The 18,839-nt window shown below is 36.6% G+C and overlaps 1 protein-coding gene and 1 pseudogene across 1 annotated transcript in view; one reads left to right on the forward strand and one right to left on the reverse strand.

Annotated features, from left to right (window-relative positions):
* The window catches only part of LOC141509782 (vomeronasal type-2 receptor 26-like), a 28,504-nt gene extending 13,132 nt beyond the window's left edge, over window positions 1–15,372 (forward strand). Inside the window, exons 4-5 of the mRNA XM_074219575.1 lie at window positions 1,162–1,285; window positions 14,429–15,372. Of these exons, the coding sequence (XP_074075676.1) occupies window positions 1,162–1,285; window positions 14,429–15,372 (1,068 nt within the window). The remainder of the gene's footprint in view (window positions 1–1,161; window positions 1,286–14,428) is intronic.
* On the reverse strand, window positions 11,842–12,697 carry LOC141509788 (large ribosomal subunit protein eL6-like; annotated as a pseudogene).
* Window positions 15,373–18,839: the final 3,467 nt, after the last annotated feature.

The following is an 18,839-nucleotide window of genomic DNA, read 5'->3' on the forward strand; positions in this document are numbered from 1 at the left end:
CCTTATAGTAAGATTGGGAGAAGACTCTAGAGATGTCTATTCAACCTCCTTTTGAGTCATTGAATGACAGTTCTACAAGAACTGTCCCTCTTTCCACCTGTTGGATTCACTTACTCTAAAATTTCCCTACATCAGCATCTTGTTTTTTCATTAATTCATAAAGACCTTTAAGAAGCTGTCATCTTTCCCAATGATTATGAGGCAAAACAAAGACTTTTCATATCTTCCCTTTTATTCTTTTCCAATCATCTTTATCTTTCATTGTTTTACAATGAATTCTCTTTGTTTCATCTCATGATTTTTTGGCATTACAAATCTCATCAACTGCATCAGATATAAGAACCAAAGCACCTACCTCTCAAGTTTGCTGTGAGGATAAAGTGACTTAATGTTTGGAAAAGATTTTAGAAACCTAACTGTGCTACATGAAACCATCTAAAATTAGTATTTTAAAAGAATCTATGTAAGACCAGGACAATTTGTTACTTGACTAAAGCTATCACTTTTTTTGTTTCTAAATGCTTATAACTACTCTTTAAATCAGCAGCTTCAGAAAATGTCCAGCTCTGCAGTATCTTATAGGAACCATTTCAAGGAAAATCTTTAGTTAGTTCAAACATCCTATACCTATGTAGTAAGAAACAGAAATATGTGGTTACTTAAATATAAAAAGATGTCACATATATGTTTATTATTTGTGTTAGCATGTCTATAGTTTATATTTAAATTCTTTTAGGAATTCTTGATTGTCATTAGATTTTCTGACTGTTTTCCAAGGTAGAATTGCATTTCATTCACTTATATTTTTGTTCTCTCTCTCTCTCTCTCTCTCTCTCTCTCTCTCTCTCTCTCCCCACCCTCTCTCTCTCTCTGTATGGATCAATGGGGTGAAGTGACTTGCCCAAGGTCAGACAGCTGAACCATTTAGCTGCCCCAAACTTAGTATTTTCTAGAACTTAGTACAGTATGTGATTTGCATGAAGTAATATAGGAAAGTTTGTTAATTGATTGATTGTATCCCTGGCAAACGTAGACCAGGATTACTTCACTAGAAATTCTGTAATGCTTAATGCATTAGAACATCCTCAATTCTCATACTTCCATGAACCTTCTAGAATATTTAAATGCCAAGACCTTTTAAAGAATTTCCTTCTTGTCCAGATTCCCCATTCTGTGTGCAGTGAGAGCTGTAGTTCTGGATTTCGCAAGTCTTTCCTTGAGGGAGAAGCCATCTGTTGCTTTCATTGTATCCCCTGCCCAGAGGGGGAGATTTCCAACCAGACTGGTAAGTATGTGAAGACAACTTTACAAGAAAGTCTTTTGTAGGAGATTGGATATAAAATTGGAATAGATTCTTACGGACACATAGATTTTGTGGAAGGAAATCAATTGAAGGAAATGTGAGGGCATGAGTGGAAAAATAACAGAGATAGAGAAAATCAGTCTAGAAGCACAAAGTGGTCAGTGTCGACATAATAATGGATATGGACACTGGAGAGTTTGGGGGAAAAATGAAAACCTTTAATGTATGTTTATGGCCCTATTGTTCTACGAGAGACTTAGGGGAAAGATGAAAACATTAAGCCCAAGTCAAATAGAAGTAGTAATACATATATGAAGAGATTTTCACCCAAAGTGAAAAACAGCAGTTAATATGGATAGATAGATACAGACATATAAATGTGCATATAAATATAATTTAATAGGTTAATAATGCATTTTAAAGCTTCAGCAACTTTTTAGATGTGTTAATAATTTTATTTATTCATTAACTGAATTTCTTCCATTATTTATCACTTTCTTCCTTTCCAGTGGGTCATTCAGTATAACAAGATTAATTTGTAAGGTACTGTATTTCTCTAAAATGAGACTGGGTCTTATAATATTTTTTGCTCCAAAGGATGCATTAGGGTTTCTTTTCTTTTTTTTTAATATTCTGAGAGTTTTTTTTTATTTTTAACGATTTTATTTGAGTTTTACAATTTTTCTCCCAATTTTACTTCCCTTCCCCCACCCCACGGAAAGCAATCTGTTAGTGTTTATTTTGTTTCCATGTTGTACATTTATCCATAGGGTTTATTTTCAAAGGATGATCTTATTCTTCCCATCTACAAAATCCTATAATTTATTCAAATTCAGTCATTTCACCTACTTCTGGAACACTGTTATAACTCTCCAAACCCCAAATTCCAGCCTGAATTTCTTGTGAGTCTATTGCCTATAGAACCATTAACCCTAATCTTCTGTCCAGCAACAGAGTTCTTCTTAAATGACCATGTAGCCTGCTTGTCCATGGAGCCTGTGCATTGTGCATTGGCAACATAGCTGTCAATGATTTTATGCCATGAATTTTTCACCCAAGTCACAGCTTCATGCAGACTAGGCATCATAAAGTTTTCACACTGATTTCTCTCCATTCTATTTTCCAGTGTAGTCATAGATTTCCATGCACAAATAGTCTTTGAATGGCATCTTTATTGCAATATGATGAGGCTGGAATTAGGCAATCATTCCTACTGAAATCAGTATTTGATCTATTCTTCCCTCTGCAACATGAAAAATTGTATATTTACAAATAATTATTATTTTATTATCATTTATTGTAATTATTAATGTCAACAATATCATTTATTTCTCTAAAATTATATATTAATATTATTATTTTATTATTCAATCTGTCCATTGTTTGTTGCAATGGACAGAATAAATCCATCCATCTTGCTAAGGATCTTAATTGCAGCTTAATTTGGGGGTTAGGCTTATATTATGCACATCCCGAAAAATCCTACTAGGGTTTATTTTCAGAGATATATGGTCAAAGAAAAAGAGAAAATAAAAAAAGGAGAGAAATCGGAAAAAGAAATCAACAGGCCAAAACAAAGCAGGACATGTGTGCTACTCTCTTTTTCGATCTTTGGGCCTCATCCCTCTGCCAAAAAACAGGTTGTGACTTTTCTCTCATATTTCTTTTTTAGGACTATAGTTTGTTCTTTGAAATTTTAAAACATTGACTTTTAAAATAATTTTTTTTTGTTTTGGTATTTTTGGCAGTTGGTTTTATGGTAAACCTTGTCCGTATTCCACTTTTCACTCACACTGTATGATAAATAAGATAGAAGACAGAATTTTAATTGAATCTTAAATGTATTCACAGAAGTCTGTAATCAAAACAGTAACAGGGAGTGTTTCAGGTCTGGGGGACAGGTCAGAAAATTTAGGAAGTGTTCAATTCATTTTTAAATTTCTTTATTAGTGATTTGGATTACTCATGCTCTCATTAATAAATTTTGTGATTTGCCTTTTAAGAATGGTACTTTTGGCATTTTATGTTGTTATAATTTATATTATATATAAACAACTTACATATAACTTATATATATATATATATAATTGGTTTTTATTGTGAATTATATTAATTATTGGCACATTTGTTATTTATTTCATTGTTTCCTCAATTTAGGCCACTATCTCTTTACTTCCTAAATCTTCAATTGAAGAATATTTGCAAAACTAATGATCTCAAATTAGTCAATTAGTAAAGATTTCTGAAGTGCCTGCAGGGTTTTAGAGATTGTGCTAAACAAGAGGGCAAAGAGCATGTGTAAAGTGGTTGAGAGAGGTTGAAATGTTGAAGTCCTACAACTGGGTGAGAAGTAATGAGGTGTCCACTGGAGAACTCTTCTTTAATTGAAGGATCTTCAAAGAGTTCTCTGAGGTCCACCCACCAATCTCTCTGTTTAAAGGGAGAGAGAGGCCCAAGGACAAGGGGTCCTAATAGGGTATGGGTGTTAGAGTCAATGTGATCATTCAGGAAGAACATTGTCACAGTATCTCATATTTCTAAAGCTATGCACTTTGCTAAGCACTTTACAATTGTGATTTCATTTGATCCTCACAACAACTCTCAAACGTAGGTACTATTAGTATCCACATTTCACAGATAATGAAACTGAAGCAAATGAAAATTAATTGTTTTATCAGGGTCACACAATGAAGAAGTTTCTGAGGGAGGGTTTGATCTCAGGTATTCCTCATTACAGTCCCACCCAATTCCAGTTCTATTCAGTGGGCCATTAAGTCATGGAAAATATGATGAAGTCTAGGTCATTAGCCAACCAGAAAATGTCAATAGTTGCTAATTCCACATTTCATATTTATTTGGAAAATCTCTCTGCCCTGAAAAGTATGTATCTTAACCGCATGATTGAAAATATATCTTTTTTTTATTCTTTTAGATTATTATTCAGAATTTTGTTATAACCTTTCACCATTTGGGTTCATTATTCAGTTACTTATTTCTATAACAGAGGAAATAATTTTTAATTCTCTCATCATTTTTGCATTCCTGCCTATTTCTCTATTAATCCAGATCAATTTCCTTCCCAAACCTAGAAACAAAAGTATTTAGTGAATTAATACTGAATATTGACTTTGCTGTATTGTCCATTTATTTAGAATTATAGCATTTCTTTTCTCATAGAATTTTATATCAATTTTTTTCCTTAAACTTACATTTTGATAGTAACTAAATTTTAATTTGCTTGATGTATAATAATTTTTGTAGGCCTTCATTTTTATTACATGTAGGTATTTGTTTTATAGATGTTTCTTGTAAGAAATCGATGGGGGGTGTGGCTAGGTTGCACAGTGGATAGAGCACCGACCCTGGTATCAGGAGTATCTGAGTTCAAATTCAGCCTCAGATACTTAATAATTACCTAGCTGTGTGGTCTTGGGCAAGCCACTTAACCCCACTGCCTTGCAAAAAAAGTAAAAAACAAATCAATAGATTTTTTTTTCCTTATCCAATACACTACTCTTTTTTTTCTGAGTAACAATCTGATTCATTAAAGTCATTTAATTATAATGAGATAATTCATAATATATATAAAATATACAATGTAATATGATATAATATGTTGTGATATATATGATGCAAATAATGTTACAAGGTAATTTGATGTGGTATAATGCATTATAATATAATAATGTAGCATATGTTCTATGTAAACCAAAGAAATGGAATGTAAGCTAATATAATAGAAATTTAGATCATTTAATCTCTTCCTATTTGAAGTTGGGAGGTGTCTTGTTTATATCATGATTCATTTGTTTCTAATACTTTTGTTTTCCCCATTAGGGTTTTTTTTTTTTAACTCTGTCTCATTAAAGATAGAATTTTAGTCTTTTAATTCATTTTATTTACATATGTTAAGGCTTCCTTATTGCCAAGGGCTTCCTACACTTCCCTTCTAAGTGCCTGAGCCAGTTTCTGAAAGTTTCCAATGATTGTTGAGTTTTATTAATTAAGTCAATATCATTTCTATCCCTTTTTAATTATGTATTTAGCTCTTTATTTCTCTCATTCGGTAAAGCATTTAAAAGAATTTTGCTGACAGTTATGCCCATCAGTGATGGGAATTGTTTATATTTTATCATCTCTGTATTTTTACTAAATAAGTTTTTATTCTTTTTGAAATTTTCTTTTTCCTTTATTATAAAAAAATTTCAGAAATATAGTCTTTCTTCTTCTTTACTCCTTTTTAAGTTTTCATGTTCTTAAACAGAATCAAAAGTGATAATGTCCATATTTTGATTCTTCTCTTTAAAAATATTGCTATAGGCCCCTCTCTCCCACCATGAGAGAGGTGTGCCATTTTGTTAAGATATTTTAGTAAAAACCATTTTAATCACTCTGGACTAAGTATTCTTGAGCCATTTATAACAATTTGGGGGCTCGTCTAGAGATACTACTGTAAATCTCTTTTCCTGGTATTTTCCAGGAAGAACACAAGAAAATAATGCTCACAAATAGCTTGATTTCAAGCCCACTTTCTTGGTGTTCTTTCCTGGGAAAATATCTCAGAGATTCCTGGGAAGATTGGCCCAGGTTTGGAGCCGAGAGTGATTAAAATGTCTGTGAGTAGAACCGAGGTAAGGGAGCGATTTCCAGTGTGGTATTGATGCCCAGGACCACCCTGGACTGGCTGAGAAGTTCTCCATGTGGGAGAGCTATCCCAAAGGAGAGGCCAGAGGATGATATGGTGCCCTGAAGGAGGGAGATTTGTGTTCTCTCTCCAGGAATTTCCCCCAAATCTTAAAGGGTGAAGGTTGCCTCCAGACTTGGGGAGCAAGTGAGCCATATGGATGGTAGCTGGAAGCCAAGAAAGCCAGAAGGATGGAAGCTGATTGGATCCAGTGCTGTGTGAATGAGTTTGAATGTTCCTGCCAGAGAGTGTATGTGTTTATGTGTGTGTGTGTGTGTGTGTGTGTGTGTGTGTCTTTGTGTGTGTTTGTTCTATGTCCTGTCTGGTCTAAGTGTCAGTTTTAGGCATTTCTGGGTCTGAGGACCCAGCTAAAGTTTTCAAGGAGGGCTAGCTGGGATTTGGGCCCAGGAGTTTCAGAAGGTGGGGGAGAAGGACGTAGTGAGCAGTGGCCCCCATGTGCACGTCAGCCCATCCATCACTGAGCCAGTTGGCAGCTGTGCTAGGTGTGTAGAGTTAAGGGAAGGAAGGGGGATTCTTAAAGGAAAAACATGTGTGGTTTGGTGAGAGTTTAGAAGAGTTCAAGAGAAGAAAGACCCTTAAAGAGAAAGATCCCATGCTTTCTCCCTGGGTTGGGGGAAGGGGGTGGTAGATTGACACATGGTGGTCTTGATCCCATTCACCATTTGTTAAGACTTGAATCCTAGACTGAGTCTAAGTGCTCCACCCACCCATGGAGGGAGGGGGGATATACAGGAGAGCTTAAGAACTATATATATGTATATATGACCCAGGGGTTAAGAGACTCATTTATCGAAAGGAAATCACATTTAATGAATATCTGCTGGCCAGGTAGCCTGAGTGATTGACTCTCATTGTTTGTAAGGTTTCTGAACTAGAGTTTTGGGAAGCACACTGAGGGGTTTTTAGTGCTGTCACATTCTGATGAAATTTGTACGGAATGGGAGGAATTAAATAACCTAGATTGTAATCCTAATTTACTTAAATAAAATAACCTAGAGTGTAAACTACTTTGTTTGGGATTATAAACTATTTCACTGCTATTGTAACTTTTGCAAGGAGTTAAGTGGTTTGGGATTTTAAAACTTTACGGCAGCACTTTTGGGTTAAAGAAAAGTGGTGTTGGGTTACTAAGAAGAGAAATGCCTAGGTTATCAGGGATATTTACTGATTTCTTTTGGGAAAAAGCTCTAATTGGTTTTAATGTTTAGTTTAATAATGCTAACAATTGTATTTTTATTTAGGATAGAGTTTTGAAATGTGAGTTCTGGATTCTCTGTATAAGGTACTCTAAAGTTTTTTTAATCACACTAAACTGTTGGGAAGTTTAGTTGTAATTACATTGAGGTTTTAAATGTGTCTATGTATGAGATTGGATTCTGAGAAAAGTATAGAGATCGTGGGATATTCACTTTGCTCTTGTTCTAAGGGAAAGGAAATGTTTAAATAAGAATCTTATGATTGATGTATGTTAACAATGTATGTTTAACTTTAAAAGAAGTCAAGAATGTGGACTTCTCTTGGTAACTGCAGACAGCTGATATGTAGAGCTCTGACTAATGCTGTAAGATACTTTAGTGATGAATAAGATGCATCTATCAGTTATGTGATATTCTTTTGTAACTGCAAAGAGATTGTATTTGCAATATTTAGTCATCTATTGTGAATGTTATTTAAATACTGTATTGTTAAAGCCTGGGATTAAGGTGATTGCTTTGTAGGGCAATAAGGAAAATCTCAAAGTATGACCCTTTCCTGGATAGATCTGTGGGTTCATGAATAATGTAATAATGGAAGAATTGCTTTCAACAATCTAGTAATTTGTGTGTTACTCTTATTGCTGTTCTGTTACAATGAAATTAATAATGCATGTTGGAAATGTAAAACTACCTAAGATGTTCTAATGGTTTTAAAGAATTCTGAAGAGTAATTAGTCTATTGGGGGCAGCTAGGTGGTGCTGAGAATGGAGCACTCGGCCCTGGAATCAGGAGACCTGACTTCAAATCGGGCCTCAGACACTTGGTGATTGCCTAGCTGTGTGATCTTGGACAAGTCACTTAACCCCAATTGCTTTGCCAAAAGAAAAATAACCATTTGTAGGTTGAGGGCGGCTAGTGGGCAAACAAGTTTATATATAGAAGTTTCTAGCTGTCTATGTGAATTTTGGAATATTTTGGATCTATATATGTATATTCCAAAGCAGTGGTTGTTTGCTTTGAAGTAAAAGCACTATATAATATGGGCAAGGTAAACACAAGATCATTTGAGATTTCTCTGTGCAATCTCCTGGACAAAGGAGGCATTTATTTGTTGTAATATACAACAGGCTAGAGGTAGGTTTCACTAGCCTAGGGGAATCTGATATGCCATCTTTATATATAGATAGAGTAGATATGATTTCAGACAAAGGGAGGTCTCTAGTAAGAGGTAGGAGACAGGCCTGTAGGGCCAGTCATAGTTAGAATACCTGGTTTTAGGCAAAGACCTAGGAAGGAAACTCTGAGCTTTAGGTAGGGGTTTCATTAATTGGGACTCCATTAAGACTAGAATTGGAATTTAGTGAATTGTGTTCCCTGGAAGTTCTAACTAGGTAAAACAACTATTTTAAATCTCGGGACTTTTAATCAATTTTCTCTTATGTCAGATGCCAGGATGGTCAACCAAAGGAAATGTTGCTGCAAAATTGTCATGTTCTTGGAACCAAGGAAGCCAATGGGCCAAGGATGTCAGGTGACAGGGATGGACAGCCGAAGGGGGGGGGAGCTTCTCAGTATAGCTGAGGTTGGACTCCTTTGACTTGATTTCCCCAAAAATGACAATTGGATAATGTCTCACCTGGAAGAATAAATCTGGTCTGAGACATTTGACTTACCCACGTGACCTCTGCCTGGGCACTGACTTTCAATACTTATATCTGTAAAGGAATTTCCCTTTAAGGTCCTGGATCTTTATAGTTGCTGAGGAAACCAGAAAAAGAAGTTTTAGGGGAATTGGATCTAATAGCCAGAGATAGGTGAGGTGTCTGGCTCTGACATCTGCTATAAGCTTCATTTTTTTTTGTTTTTTGTTTTTTAGTTTTTTGCAAGGCAATGGGGTTAAGTGGCTTGCCCAAGGCCACACAGCTAGGTAATTATTAAGTGTCTGAAGCCAGATTTGAACTCAGGTACTCCTGACTCCAAGGCCAGTACTCTATCCACTGCACCACCTAGCCGCTCTATAAGCTACATGTTAAAGTGGAATTAGGTTTCCTTGATTTTTTTTTTAGAGGGGATATTTAGGTGAGAAGAAGAATGGGAAATTTTTAGGCTAATTACAGTCTCAAGGTCTAGTTTAAGTGAGTTAACTAAGTACACCAGGAAAAGGGAAATATGGGAATATTTGGGGAAAAATTCATTTTGGTTAAGGATGTTTGAGTCGTTATTGTAATGAGAACAAAGGTTAAAATTGTTTTATTTTAAGCCAGATGCTGGGTACTCTTAGGACAAAGATGAACACTGAATGTATGTGTTACAAGGTTGACTCAGTGTGATCATTCTCATTGGGAGTTTGTTCTTGTAGTAAAACACTAATGGAAGTTTGTGTCAAAAGTGAAGTACCTGTGTCAAATGTCAATAAGGCAAAATGTAAATTGTAATAAGCCTCAGAATCTCATTGTTTAGTGATGGAAGTATGTGTTTTGATCTGAGTAAGATGTTAAGCCGTTTCTCTACCAGAGGACAAGGTCTCAACTAGTCACCAGAGCTGGAGGGGACTTTTTGGAACAGATTCAGAAGATGCTGAAGGACACTGGTTGCCTCCAAGGGAGAAGAGAGGAGAGGAGAGACACTGGATCAGTTCATCTCCACCATCTCTCACCTATGTGTACATGGTTTATCTGTAACTTCCCCTTGACTTTGTAAGTATGGCACCCTTACTTATGCCCTCCTCCTTATAGAATGCAGAAGGGGAGGCAGGGTGAAAATGTTCTCCATTTAGAGACAAAGAGGATGGCATGATTAAGTTACATGAGTCTGTATATCCTATCTAGGGAGAGTCCTATCTCTGATTTAGATAATGGGGGGAGGAGAATCTAGCTGACAGAAGTTAATGCTCAGTCTTTTGGTGTGGCTAACTAGTGGATTTGAGGTAGTTCACAGCAGTTTGAGGATTGACCTTGGGTGGTAGTACCACTGGGTCTGGCCTAGGTTCTCAGCTCCCGCTCAGAGGTGCACTGTGGCACAGTATTCTGATGCAGAGGAGAGAAACACCAGTGGCATATGACTGAGTCAGAACTGGGTGAATGTTGTTTATAACTAATTGGCCAGGATATTTGCCTGGGGAGTAGCAAATGTCTGGACATCAGGACTGTACAACTTAAGAAATAGGTGGCCTCAGGCTCAGGTGAGATTAATGATGATACTTGGATCTCTTGTAAAGATGTGCAAACTGGGACATTTGTTAAGGGAATTATGAGTTAGTATGGACTTGCAAGGAAAGTGCTGAAAAGGCCATATGCGAGAAAAATAATTTAAGGAACATCACTAGGTATATTAGTTATTGTTGGGGTTGGTCCAATGGCACAAAATATTTTGATCAATTTTGGAGCCAGGTAGACCTTTCTAAAGACATTGGTATAAAAACTTGCCAGTGGAAGGAGGTACGTCAACTTTGGAAATGTACCTATTATCATGATGTTTGCATGGATTTAAGAGGGCCCCTAGGAAGTAAGGAGGAACAGTATTATCCATTTGTTGACTATATTCCTGTAAGAACAACTGACACTAGAAGGACATTATTGGATTTGTAGGACTTCCGCCTACACCCAGTTGTCCAAAGAGTTGGTCAGGGAGTTGTTATCTAGACTTAAGGGCCTACTACCTGGGCATAGGATAGAACCCCAATTTATATCCTGATGAGATTCTAAGCTATAGTGGAAAAATTACCAATTAGACAGCTAGGGCTTCGACTTGCTGGCTGACCAAGCCATGCTAACAAAAGAGGCAATCATTCAACATAGACTGGTATTGGGTTATCTGTTGGCTGAAGAAGGAGGAGTCTGTGGTAAACTGAATTTATCAAGTTGCTGTCTAAAGGTAACCTGTGATATCAGGAAATTGGCACATATTCCAGTCCAAACCTGGACAAGCTCCTTTAGTACCTCTCGGATGAATGGGTTTAATGGTTCATGGTGGAAACAGTTGCTGGGTAGCTTACTATTGACCCTATGTGGAATATTCCTATTACCCGTCTATGTCTCCTGTGTATGATCCAGTTTATAACTGGAATGGTACAAAATTATATCCGCAAATTAGGACTGGTGTATGTTCTAATAATGAAGAGGTAAAAATATTGATAGAAAAAGTCAGTAGAGCTATCAAGGATGAGGATTGTGAATTCATTTGAGGAAAACACTGCTGGTGAAGTATGAAGACCAAGTTATTATTATAAAGAAAAGGGGGTATTATGAGGAATGAAGGGCCTTGTTGGTCTTCACAGGGTATGGAGGGGAGCCCCTTTAAAATCCAAAGGGTAAACGGCCCCAGCCAGTCACAAAACTGGGAGAGTTCTCCTAATCCCATTCCAAAGATGACAAACTATATTAAAAGAAACTAGTCCTTCACTGGTCAAGAGTAACCTAGTCTTGACCTTCTCCTTTGCACATGTTCAAAGAGATCCATCTGTTCTTGCTCATTAGCATAGTGAGCAGGGTGGGGAAACATATAGGAACCAAAGTATCAATTAGATTTGTTACCCCGGCCTATGGTTGGCACGAAGGGGCAGGAACAAAGTCTTTCTTTCTTTCTTTTTTTTTTTTTGCTATTCTAAATATTTTAATAAGAGTTCTCTGCAAGGCATTTAAAACACCAATTTGTGAGGATAAACTCCATTGGAGAGAGAGAATACAGAACGCAGGTAACTGCGGAGCTGAGGAATTTTCTTGATTTTGGGCAGGAGCTGAGAGTTCACTGCTTTCTGATCAGCCTTGCGCTGCTCTGTAATCTCATATTTCTCTTTCTCTGTGTCAAAAATCTCTCCTTCTTGGTGTCTGGGTTTACAGAGCCTCTTCTTCTTAAAGTAAGCATCAGTAAGATGATTTGGAATTTTTACACCAGAAAGGTTAACCCTAGTAGAGGTGGCAATGACAAATTTCTGATGGGTCCTTCATAGAGGAACCTGATTGATGGTCAGAGGTCCAGTCACCAGTAGCAAACCACTAGCCAGCTGCTTCAGGAAAACCACAAGCTTGCCCCTGTGGCAGCCGGTGAGCAGAATCATAACTGTGCCTGGGGTGATGCTAGACCCAAGTTTCCTCACATGCTGGCTGAAGGGTTTTTTGCCATGACTTAGGAGTTTTCTCAGCACATCTTCAGTAGGGTAATACCTGGGCATTTTGCGAATCTTTACCACTTGGTTTCCTCCATTTTTATCACCACCAACTGGTTTTGAGATAGTACCAGGCACCCTGTCTTTCTTTTTCCTTTCAATCCGGTTTTTTGGTGCAGCATATTTCTACTTGTACATGGCTCTGCGGGAATACATTGCAGACCTGGAGTATCTGCCGATCCCTCAGGCCAACACTGGATTTCTACTGCAATGCTTTCGAGGTTTTTTCACCACCTTTTCAGCGCCATCTTCCTTTTTTGGCCTTCCTTTCCTTTTCTTCCTTTCTGACCGTTTCCTTTGGAGGCTTTGGGGGCTTTTTGTCTGCCATTTTGAGAGAAGGGGAAAGAGCAGCAAAAGTCTTTCAAAGTGTATAAAAGAGTTTGGGATTTCCCCACCCATCTCTCCCGCCATGAGAACGGTGTGCCATTTTGTTCAGATATCTTAATAAAAACCATTTTAATCACTCTAGAATAAAAAGAAAGCATTGCTCTGTTATTTTCTTTTAGATTTTGACCACCTGATCTTTGTTTTTAATTATAACCCACTTTCAAAACGATGAAATCTTTCAGGAGATAGAGGTGTAAAATTTTAGAATGTGATGGAAAATTTCTTCATTTTCTAATTATGTCACTCATCATTTTTATATCCTGCTATTCTTATGATCATGACTTTCCTGTTTTTCATGATGCTAATGATTAAGTGATCATTGCTGGTGATGGTCATGGTGGTGGTGGAGATGTTGCTGCAGATAAATTATCTTAAAATGATAATAAAATTTTTTACACATCAGGAAGAAATGCCTCTTACCCAAAAGTTACCAATAAAGTCACAGAGATAAGAATCAAGACACATTAAAACTGAAAGGTGAATCATTAAAAAATGTTGTCACTCTCTGAATATCCTTAGAACCCTTTCCTTTATATTTGACAATGTTTATAAATGTAAATTCGCAAACTTTCATTGGTAATGGAAACTTCAAAATTTTGCCAGTATTTATCCTTGAGTTTACAGAAAATATATGATTGAAACTGTTTGTTTTGCTTTTCTCCAAAATACTTCAAGCACTATTTTGGCTTTCAATTCCTTTTTGAAACTGAACAGATTGAAGACAATGAGGTATAAAGGGTTAAGTGACATGTCCAGAACTACCCATTTAGTATGTATAGACACAGCTCTACTGGGAAACAAGAAAAAAATGGCCTAATAAAAACTGATAATTAGGACAAAAGTACATTTGGCCATAATGGAAGAAAAGGAGCTGGGGATGCATTTTAGAAACAAGGGATTGTTTTCTCTTCATTCATCGCATTTTCATTTTAACATATGTCTTAGTCCAGCAGCTTTCACTTCAAGTAGAAACCGTTTTGCAATGCTTATTTACTTAGAACATTATAAATATGGTCCCAATAATTATTGCCGTAATGAGTCATTAAATAGGTTGACTAGGACAGCTACTATAACTATTCTCTGTAATTTCTGGTATGCTAGCCACATGCTCCCATAGATGAATTCCATGCAATTGTATCTTTCTTATCCATGACTCCTTCTCTTTGGGACTTTGCTTTTGCCTCTATAAGCTTTGACCCCATACCACCAGAGAGTAGAAGGACACCATGCCACTTCCTTCCCTTTACTTCTCCTCTTAGGAGGCAGGACCTTAAAGGGAAGGCTTGTCATTTGCTGCTATATGTAGGCCAAGATCCTAGCACAGTGTATACCAAATAATTATTTAGTAAATGTTTCTTGACTGTCTCCCATCACATCATGCTTATTTTATGAGAAGCTGTTATCTTCATGGCCAGGAAATTTGAGAGAAGACTTTATAAAAATCAATCTATTTATGACCTAGGAGGGTCTATGTGTCTGAATTAATAGTGATAATGAATTTGAGATGCTCATTTAGTGAGAGACTGCTATTTCTTGAGGAATTGAATAAGATTATGAGGAGTCCTTCCTTTGCAGACAAGAAGTTCAGTTTCAGAAATTTAATTGCTCTCCTGGCAGGGTTAATAAAATTTGGCTCAACTTTGAATGCTGAGAATGTTTTTATTCTTTATAGATGTGGAACAGTGTATTGCCTGTCCTGAAGATGAATATGCAAACAAGGAGAGAAATCGTTGCTTCCCCAAGGTGGAGATCTTTCTGACATTTGAGGAACCTCTGGGCATGACTCTGACCTGCACAGCTCTGGTCTTCTGTCTCATGACAGTTCTGATAACAGGGGTCTTCATAAAGCATCAGGACACTCCCGTTGTGAAAGCCAACAATATTACTATCAGCTACATCTTGCTCTTCTCCCTAAGTCAATGTTTCCTGTCTTCACTGCTCTTCATTGGAAAGCCTACCTTAGCCACATGTCTTCTTCAACAGACAGTATTTGGAATCACATTCACGATGTCCATCTCCTCCATTTTGGCTAAAACCATCACAGTAGTTCTAGCCTTCAAAGCCATAAGGCCAGGGAGCAGGAGTAGACAATGGATGGGTTCTAAGACACCCATTTCTATCATTCTTATCTGCTCCCTGATTCAAGTGATACAATGTGGTATTTGGCTATTGGTTTCTCCCCCATTCCCAGATATAGACCTATACTCAGAACCTGAGCACCTCCTCCTGAAGTGCAATGAAGGTTCACTCATTGCCTTCCACTTTGTCCTGGGCTACATGGGGTTCTTGGCCCTGGGGACTTTCACTGTAGCCTTTTTGGCCAGAAACCTTCCTGACACCTTTAATGAAACCAAGTTTATCACTTTTAGCATGCTGGTGTTCTGCAGTGTCTGGATTTCATTTTTGCCCACATACCATAGTACCAAGGGGAAAACGATGGTAGTTGTGGAAGTCTTCTCCATCTTGAGCTCTAGTGGTGGCTTACTTGTCTGCATTTTCATTCCCAAATGCTATGTGATCCTTTTGAGGCCACAGTGGAACACCCAGGAATGGGTAAATCATAAGCCCTCTGCCAGGGGATATCATCATTCTAAAACATGTCCTCCTATCTCCTAGAACTATCATGAATATCCTGAAAAAAATAGCTAACTCATGTTTGAGGTTTGTTCACATAAGGGTTTCTATGAACTCCTCATCTCAACAAGTCCATTTTCAGGGTCCTTCCTTTACTTCCATCACCACCACTACCCTTTTTGCCAGTTGCTGCATCAGTTTCTCAATTATATATTTTCATTTTCACTTTGACATTCTTATTCCTCCTCTGTAATTGCAGAGGAGAGAGTAAGAATGTAAAATTTCTGCTACCCCACCACTGTTATTTCTATAGCCACCTGCCCTTCCATCATTACCAGCATCCTTTTTTTTTTCAGGAATCACTTCAGCTTTGACTCTCATAAACCCCTAACGATATACTGATTGGAAAAATTTTGTCCCTTGATCCGAAAGAATAAAGTTTTTAATTAGCAACTGCCTTTCATTTTAGTCCTTTTTGCTGACTATTCAAATTGAGAATTTAGAAATACTGTCAAAAGTGAAATAAACTCTGCTTTTAATAAATATTTTATTTATTTTCCACTTATATACAATAACCATTTCTACCAGTCGTTTTTGTTTGCAAGGTTTTGATCCCCCCATTTCCTCCCATCCCCCCAAACAAAAGGCAATCTGATATAGTTCTTACATTTTTTCTCTGATATGCATAGATCAAAATTATGGACCACTTTTTTAAAAATTGAAGGAAATAATCTTTGGTCTTCATTTGAATTCCTTAGTTAGTTCTTTGGAAATGGTTGGGATTCTCCATCATGGATCCCCTAAAATTGATGGAGTAAAGACATCAAGTTTGAATGTCACTCCATGTTGTTGTTAAGGTGCATAATGTTCTTCTGGTTCAGTTGATCTCAATTAGCATCAATTCATGAAAGTCATTCCAAGAATTTCTGCAATCCCATTGCTCTTCATTTCTAATAGAACAGTACAGTGTCCCAGAGCCCAGGACAGTATACATAAACAATTTGGTCAGTCATTCCCCAATTGATGTACATCCCCTTGATTTCCAATTCTTTGCCACTATAAACAGAGTTGCATGTAGGGTTTTTACCCTTTTCATGATATCTTCAGGAAAAAAGGGGCAAATAGTGGTTTTGCTAGATCAAATGGTATGCACAGTTTTATTGCCCTTTGAGCACAATTCCAAATTGTTCTCCAGAAAGGATGGATCAGATCACAGTTCCACCAACAATGCATTAGTGTCCCAGATTTCCCACATCTTCTCCAACACTGATGATTAGTCTTTCTGCTCATGTTGGCCAATCTGAGAAGTGTGAAGTAGCACTTCAGAGATGTCCTAATTTGCATTTCTCTGATCAATAATGACTTAGAGAAATTTTTCATATGACTTCATAGCTTTGATTTCATCATCTGCAAGTTGCTTTGCACATCCTTTGATCATTTGTCAATTGGAGAATAGCTTGTTGCTTTTTTTAAAATATGACTCAGTTCTCTATATATTTTAGAAATGACTCCTTTGTCAGAGACACCAGTTGTAAAAATTATTTCTCAATTTAGTGCATTTCTTTTGATCTTGGATACAGTGGCTTTGTGCAAAGGCCTTTGAATTTAATGTAAACAATAACATCTAGTTTGGGTTTATTAATGGCTCCTTTCCATAGAACTGACAGGTAAACTATTCCTTATTCTCAGAATTAGCTTATAATATTTTCTTTTACGGCTAAATCCTGCACTCATTTTGATCTTATCTTAGTATAGGGTATGAGATGTTGGCCAATTCCTAGTTTCTGCCATACTAGCTTCCAGTTGTCCCAGCAGTTTTTACCCAAGAGTGAATTCTTATTCCAGAAGCTGGACTCTTTGAGTTGATCAAACAGCAGAGTACTATAATCATTTCCTGCTGTCTCTTGCATCTAATCTTTTCCATTGATTCACCACTCTATTTCTTAGTCAGAACCAGACAGTTTTGATGGCTGATGCTTTGTACTATAATTTTAGATCTGGTAAGGCTAAGCCATTTTCTTTTGCAATTTTTTACAATGACATTCCTAGATGTTCTTTATTTTTTGTTTCTCCATATGAATTTAGTTGTAATTTTGCTGGTTTGTAATGGATATACTCAATTCTTCTGGCAATTTTTCTAATATTGAACCAATCCTGCATTTTTGGAATAAATCCTGCTTGGTCCTAGTGTATTATCCTGATGATAACTTGGTTTAATCACTTTGGTAAAATTTTATTTAAGATTTTTGTGGGGGCAGCTAGGTTGAGCAGTGGATAAAGCACCGGCCCTGGAGTCAGGAGTACCTGGGTTCAAATCCGGTCTCAGACACTTTATAATTACCTAACTGTGTGGCCTTGGGCAAGCCACTTAACCCCATTTGCCTTGCAAAAAAAAAAAAAAAAACTAAAAAAAAAGATTTTTGTGACTCTTCCTGATTTATGTATCAGCACTATATTTGTGTCATTGAAGGAATTAGGCAGAGTTTTGTTGTCTTCTATTTTTCCAAGTAGTTTTTAAAATTTTATTTATTTAAGGCAATTGGGTTAAGAATGACTTACCCAAGGTCACACAGCTAGGCAATTAAGTGTCTGAGGCCAGATTTGAACTTATGTCCTCCCAAATCCAGGGCCCGTACTCTATCCACTATGACACTTAGCTGCCTCCCAAATAGTTTATAGAGAATTGGAATCAAGTCATCATTGAATGCTTGTTAGAATTTACTTGTTAATCTGTCTGACCCTGGAGATTTTTATCTTAGGGAGCTCATTGATTACTTGTTGAATTTCTTTTCCTGAAATAGGGTTATTTAGTTATTTAATTTCTTCTTTATGTAACCTGAGCAATTTATATTTTGTAAATATTTATCCATTTCACTTTGGTTATCAAATATTGTGTAAAATCTCAGAGGGCCTTTTAATGTAGATGTTTAATAACCTGTTACTCATCCCACCCAGGATTTGTCAACTGCCTAGGGCTTCAAGATGCTCAATGGGAATCTGTAGGTTAAGAAGTCTAAAACCTCTGAAGTATTTTTCATCTCTATATCTAGAAACCACTTCAGAACACTCCCTCCCTTCTGTATAGAAATATAGCCCTTTAGTTGAGAAATCTAAATTTTGGCTGCAATATTACTTGGAGTTTTTATTTTGGGATCTCTTTTTTGGAAGTGAGAAATGAATTCTTTCAAGGACTGTTTTGTCTTCTTGTTATAGATAATTAGGAAACTTGTCCATGATAATTCCTAAAAGACATTTTCCAGGGTCTTTATTTGATGAAACTTTCAATTCAATAATTCACAAATTTTCTTTCCTGAATCTATTTTCTAGGTCATTTGCTTTTTTGAAAGGTACTTCACTTTTTCTTCTATTTTTCCCAATTTGTTTATCTTTGATGGAATCTTTGTGTCTTACAGTATCATTATTTTCCATCTTTCCAATTCTAATTTTTAGGCTTTTATTTTCTTCTGTTAGCTTTTTGTATTTCCTTTTAAAGTTCATTTATTATTCTT

The sequence above is a fragment of the Macrotis lagotis genome, chromosome 1 (genome assembly GCF_037893015.1).
Source record: "Macrotis lagotis isolate mMagLag1 chromosome 1, bilby.v1.9.chrom.fasta, whole genome shotgun sequence".
NCBI classification, from domain to species: Eukaryota; Metazoa; Chordata; class Mammalia; order Peramelemorphia; family Peramelidae; genus Macrotis; species Macrotis lagotis.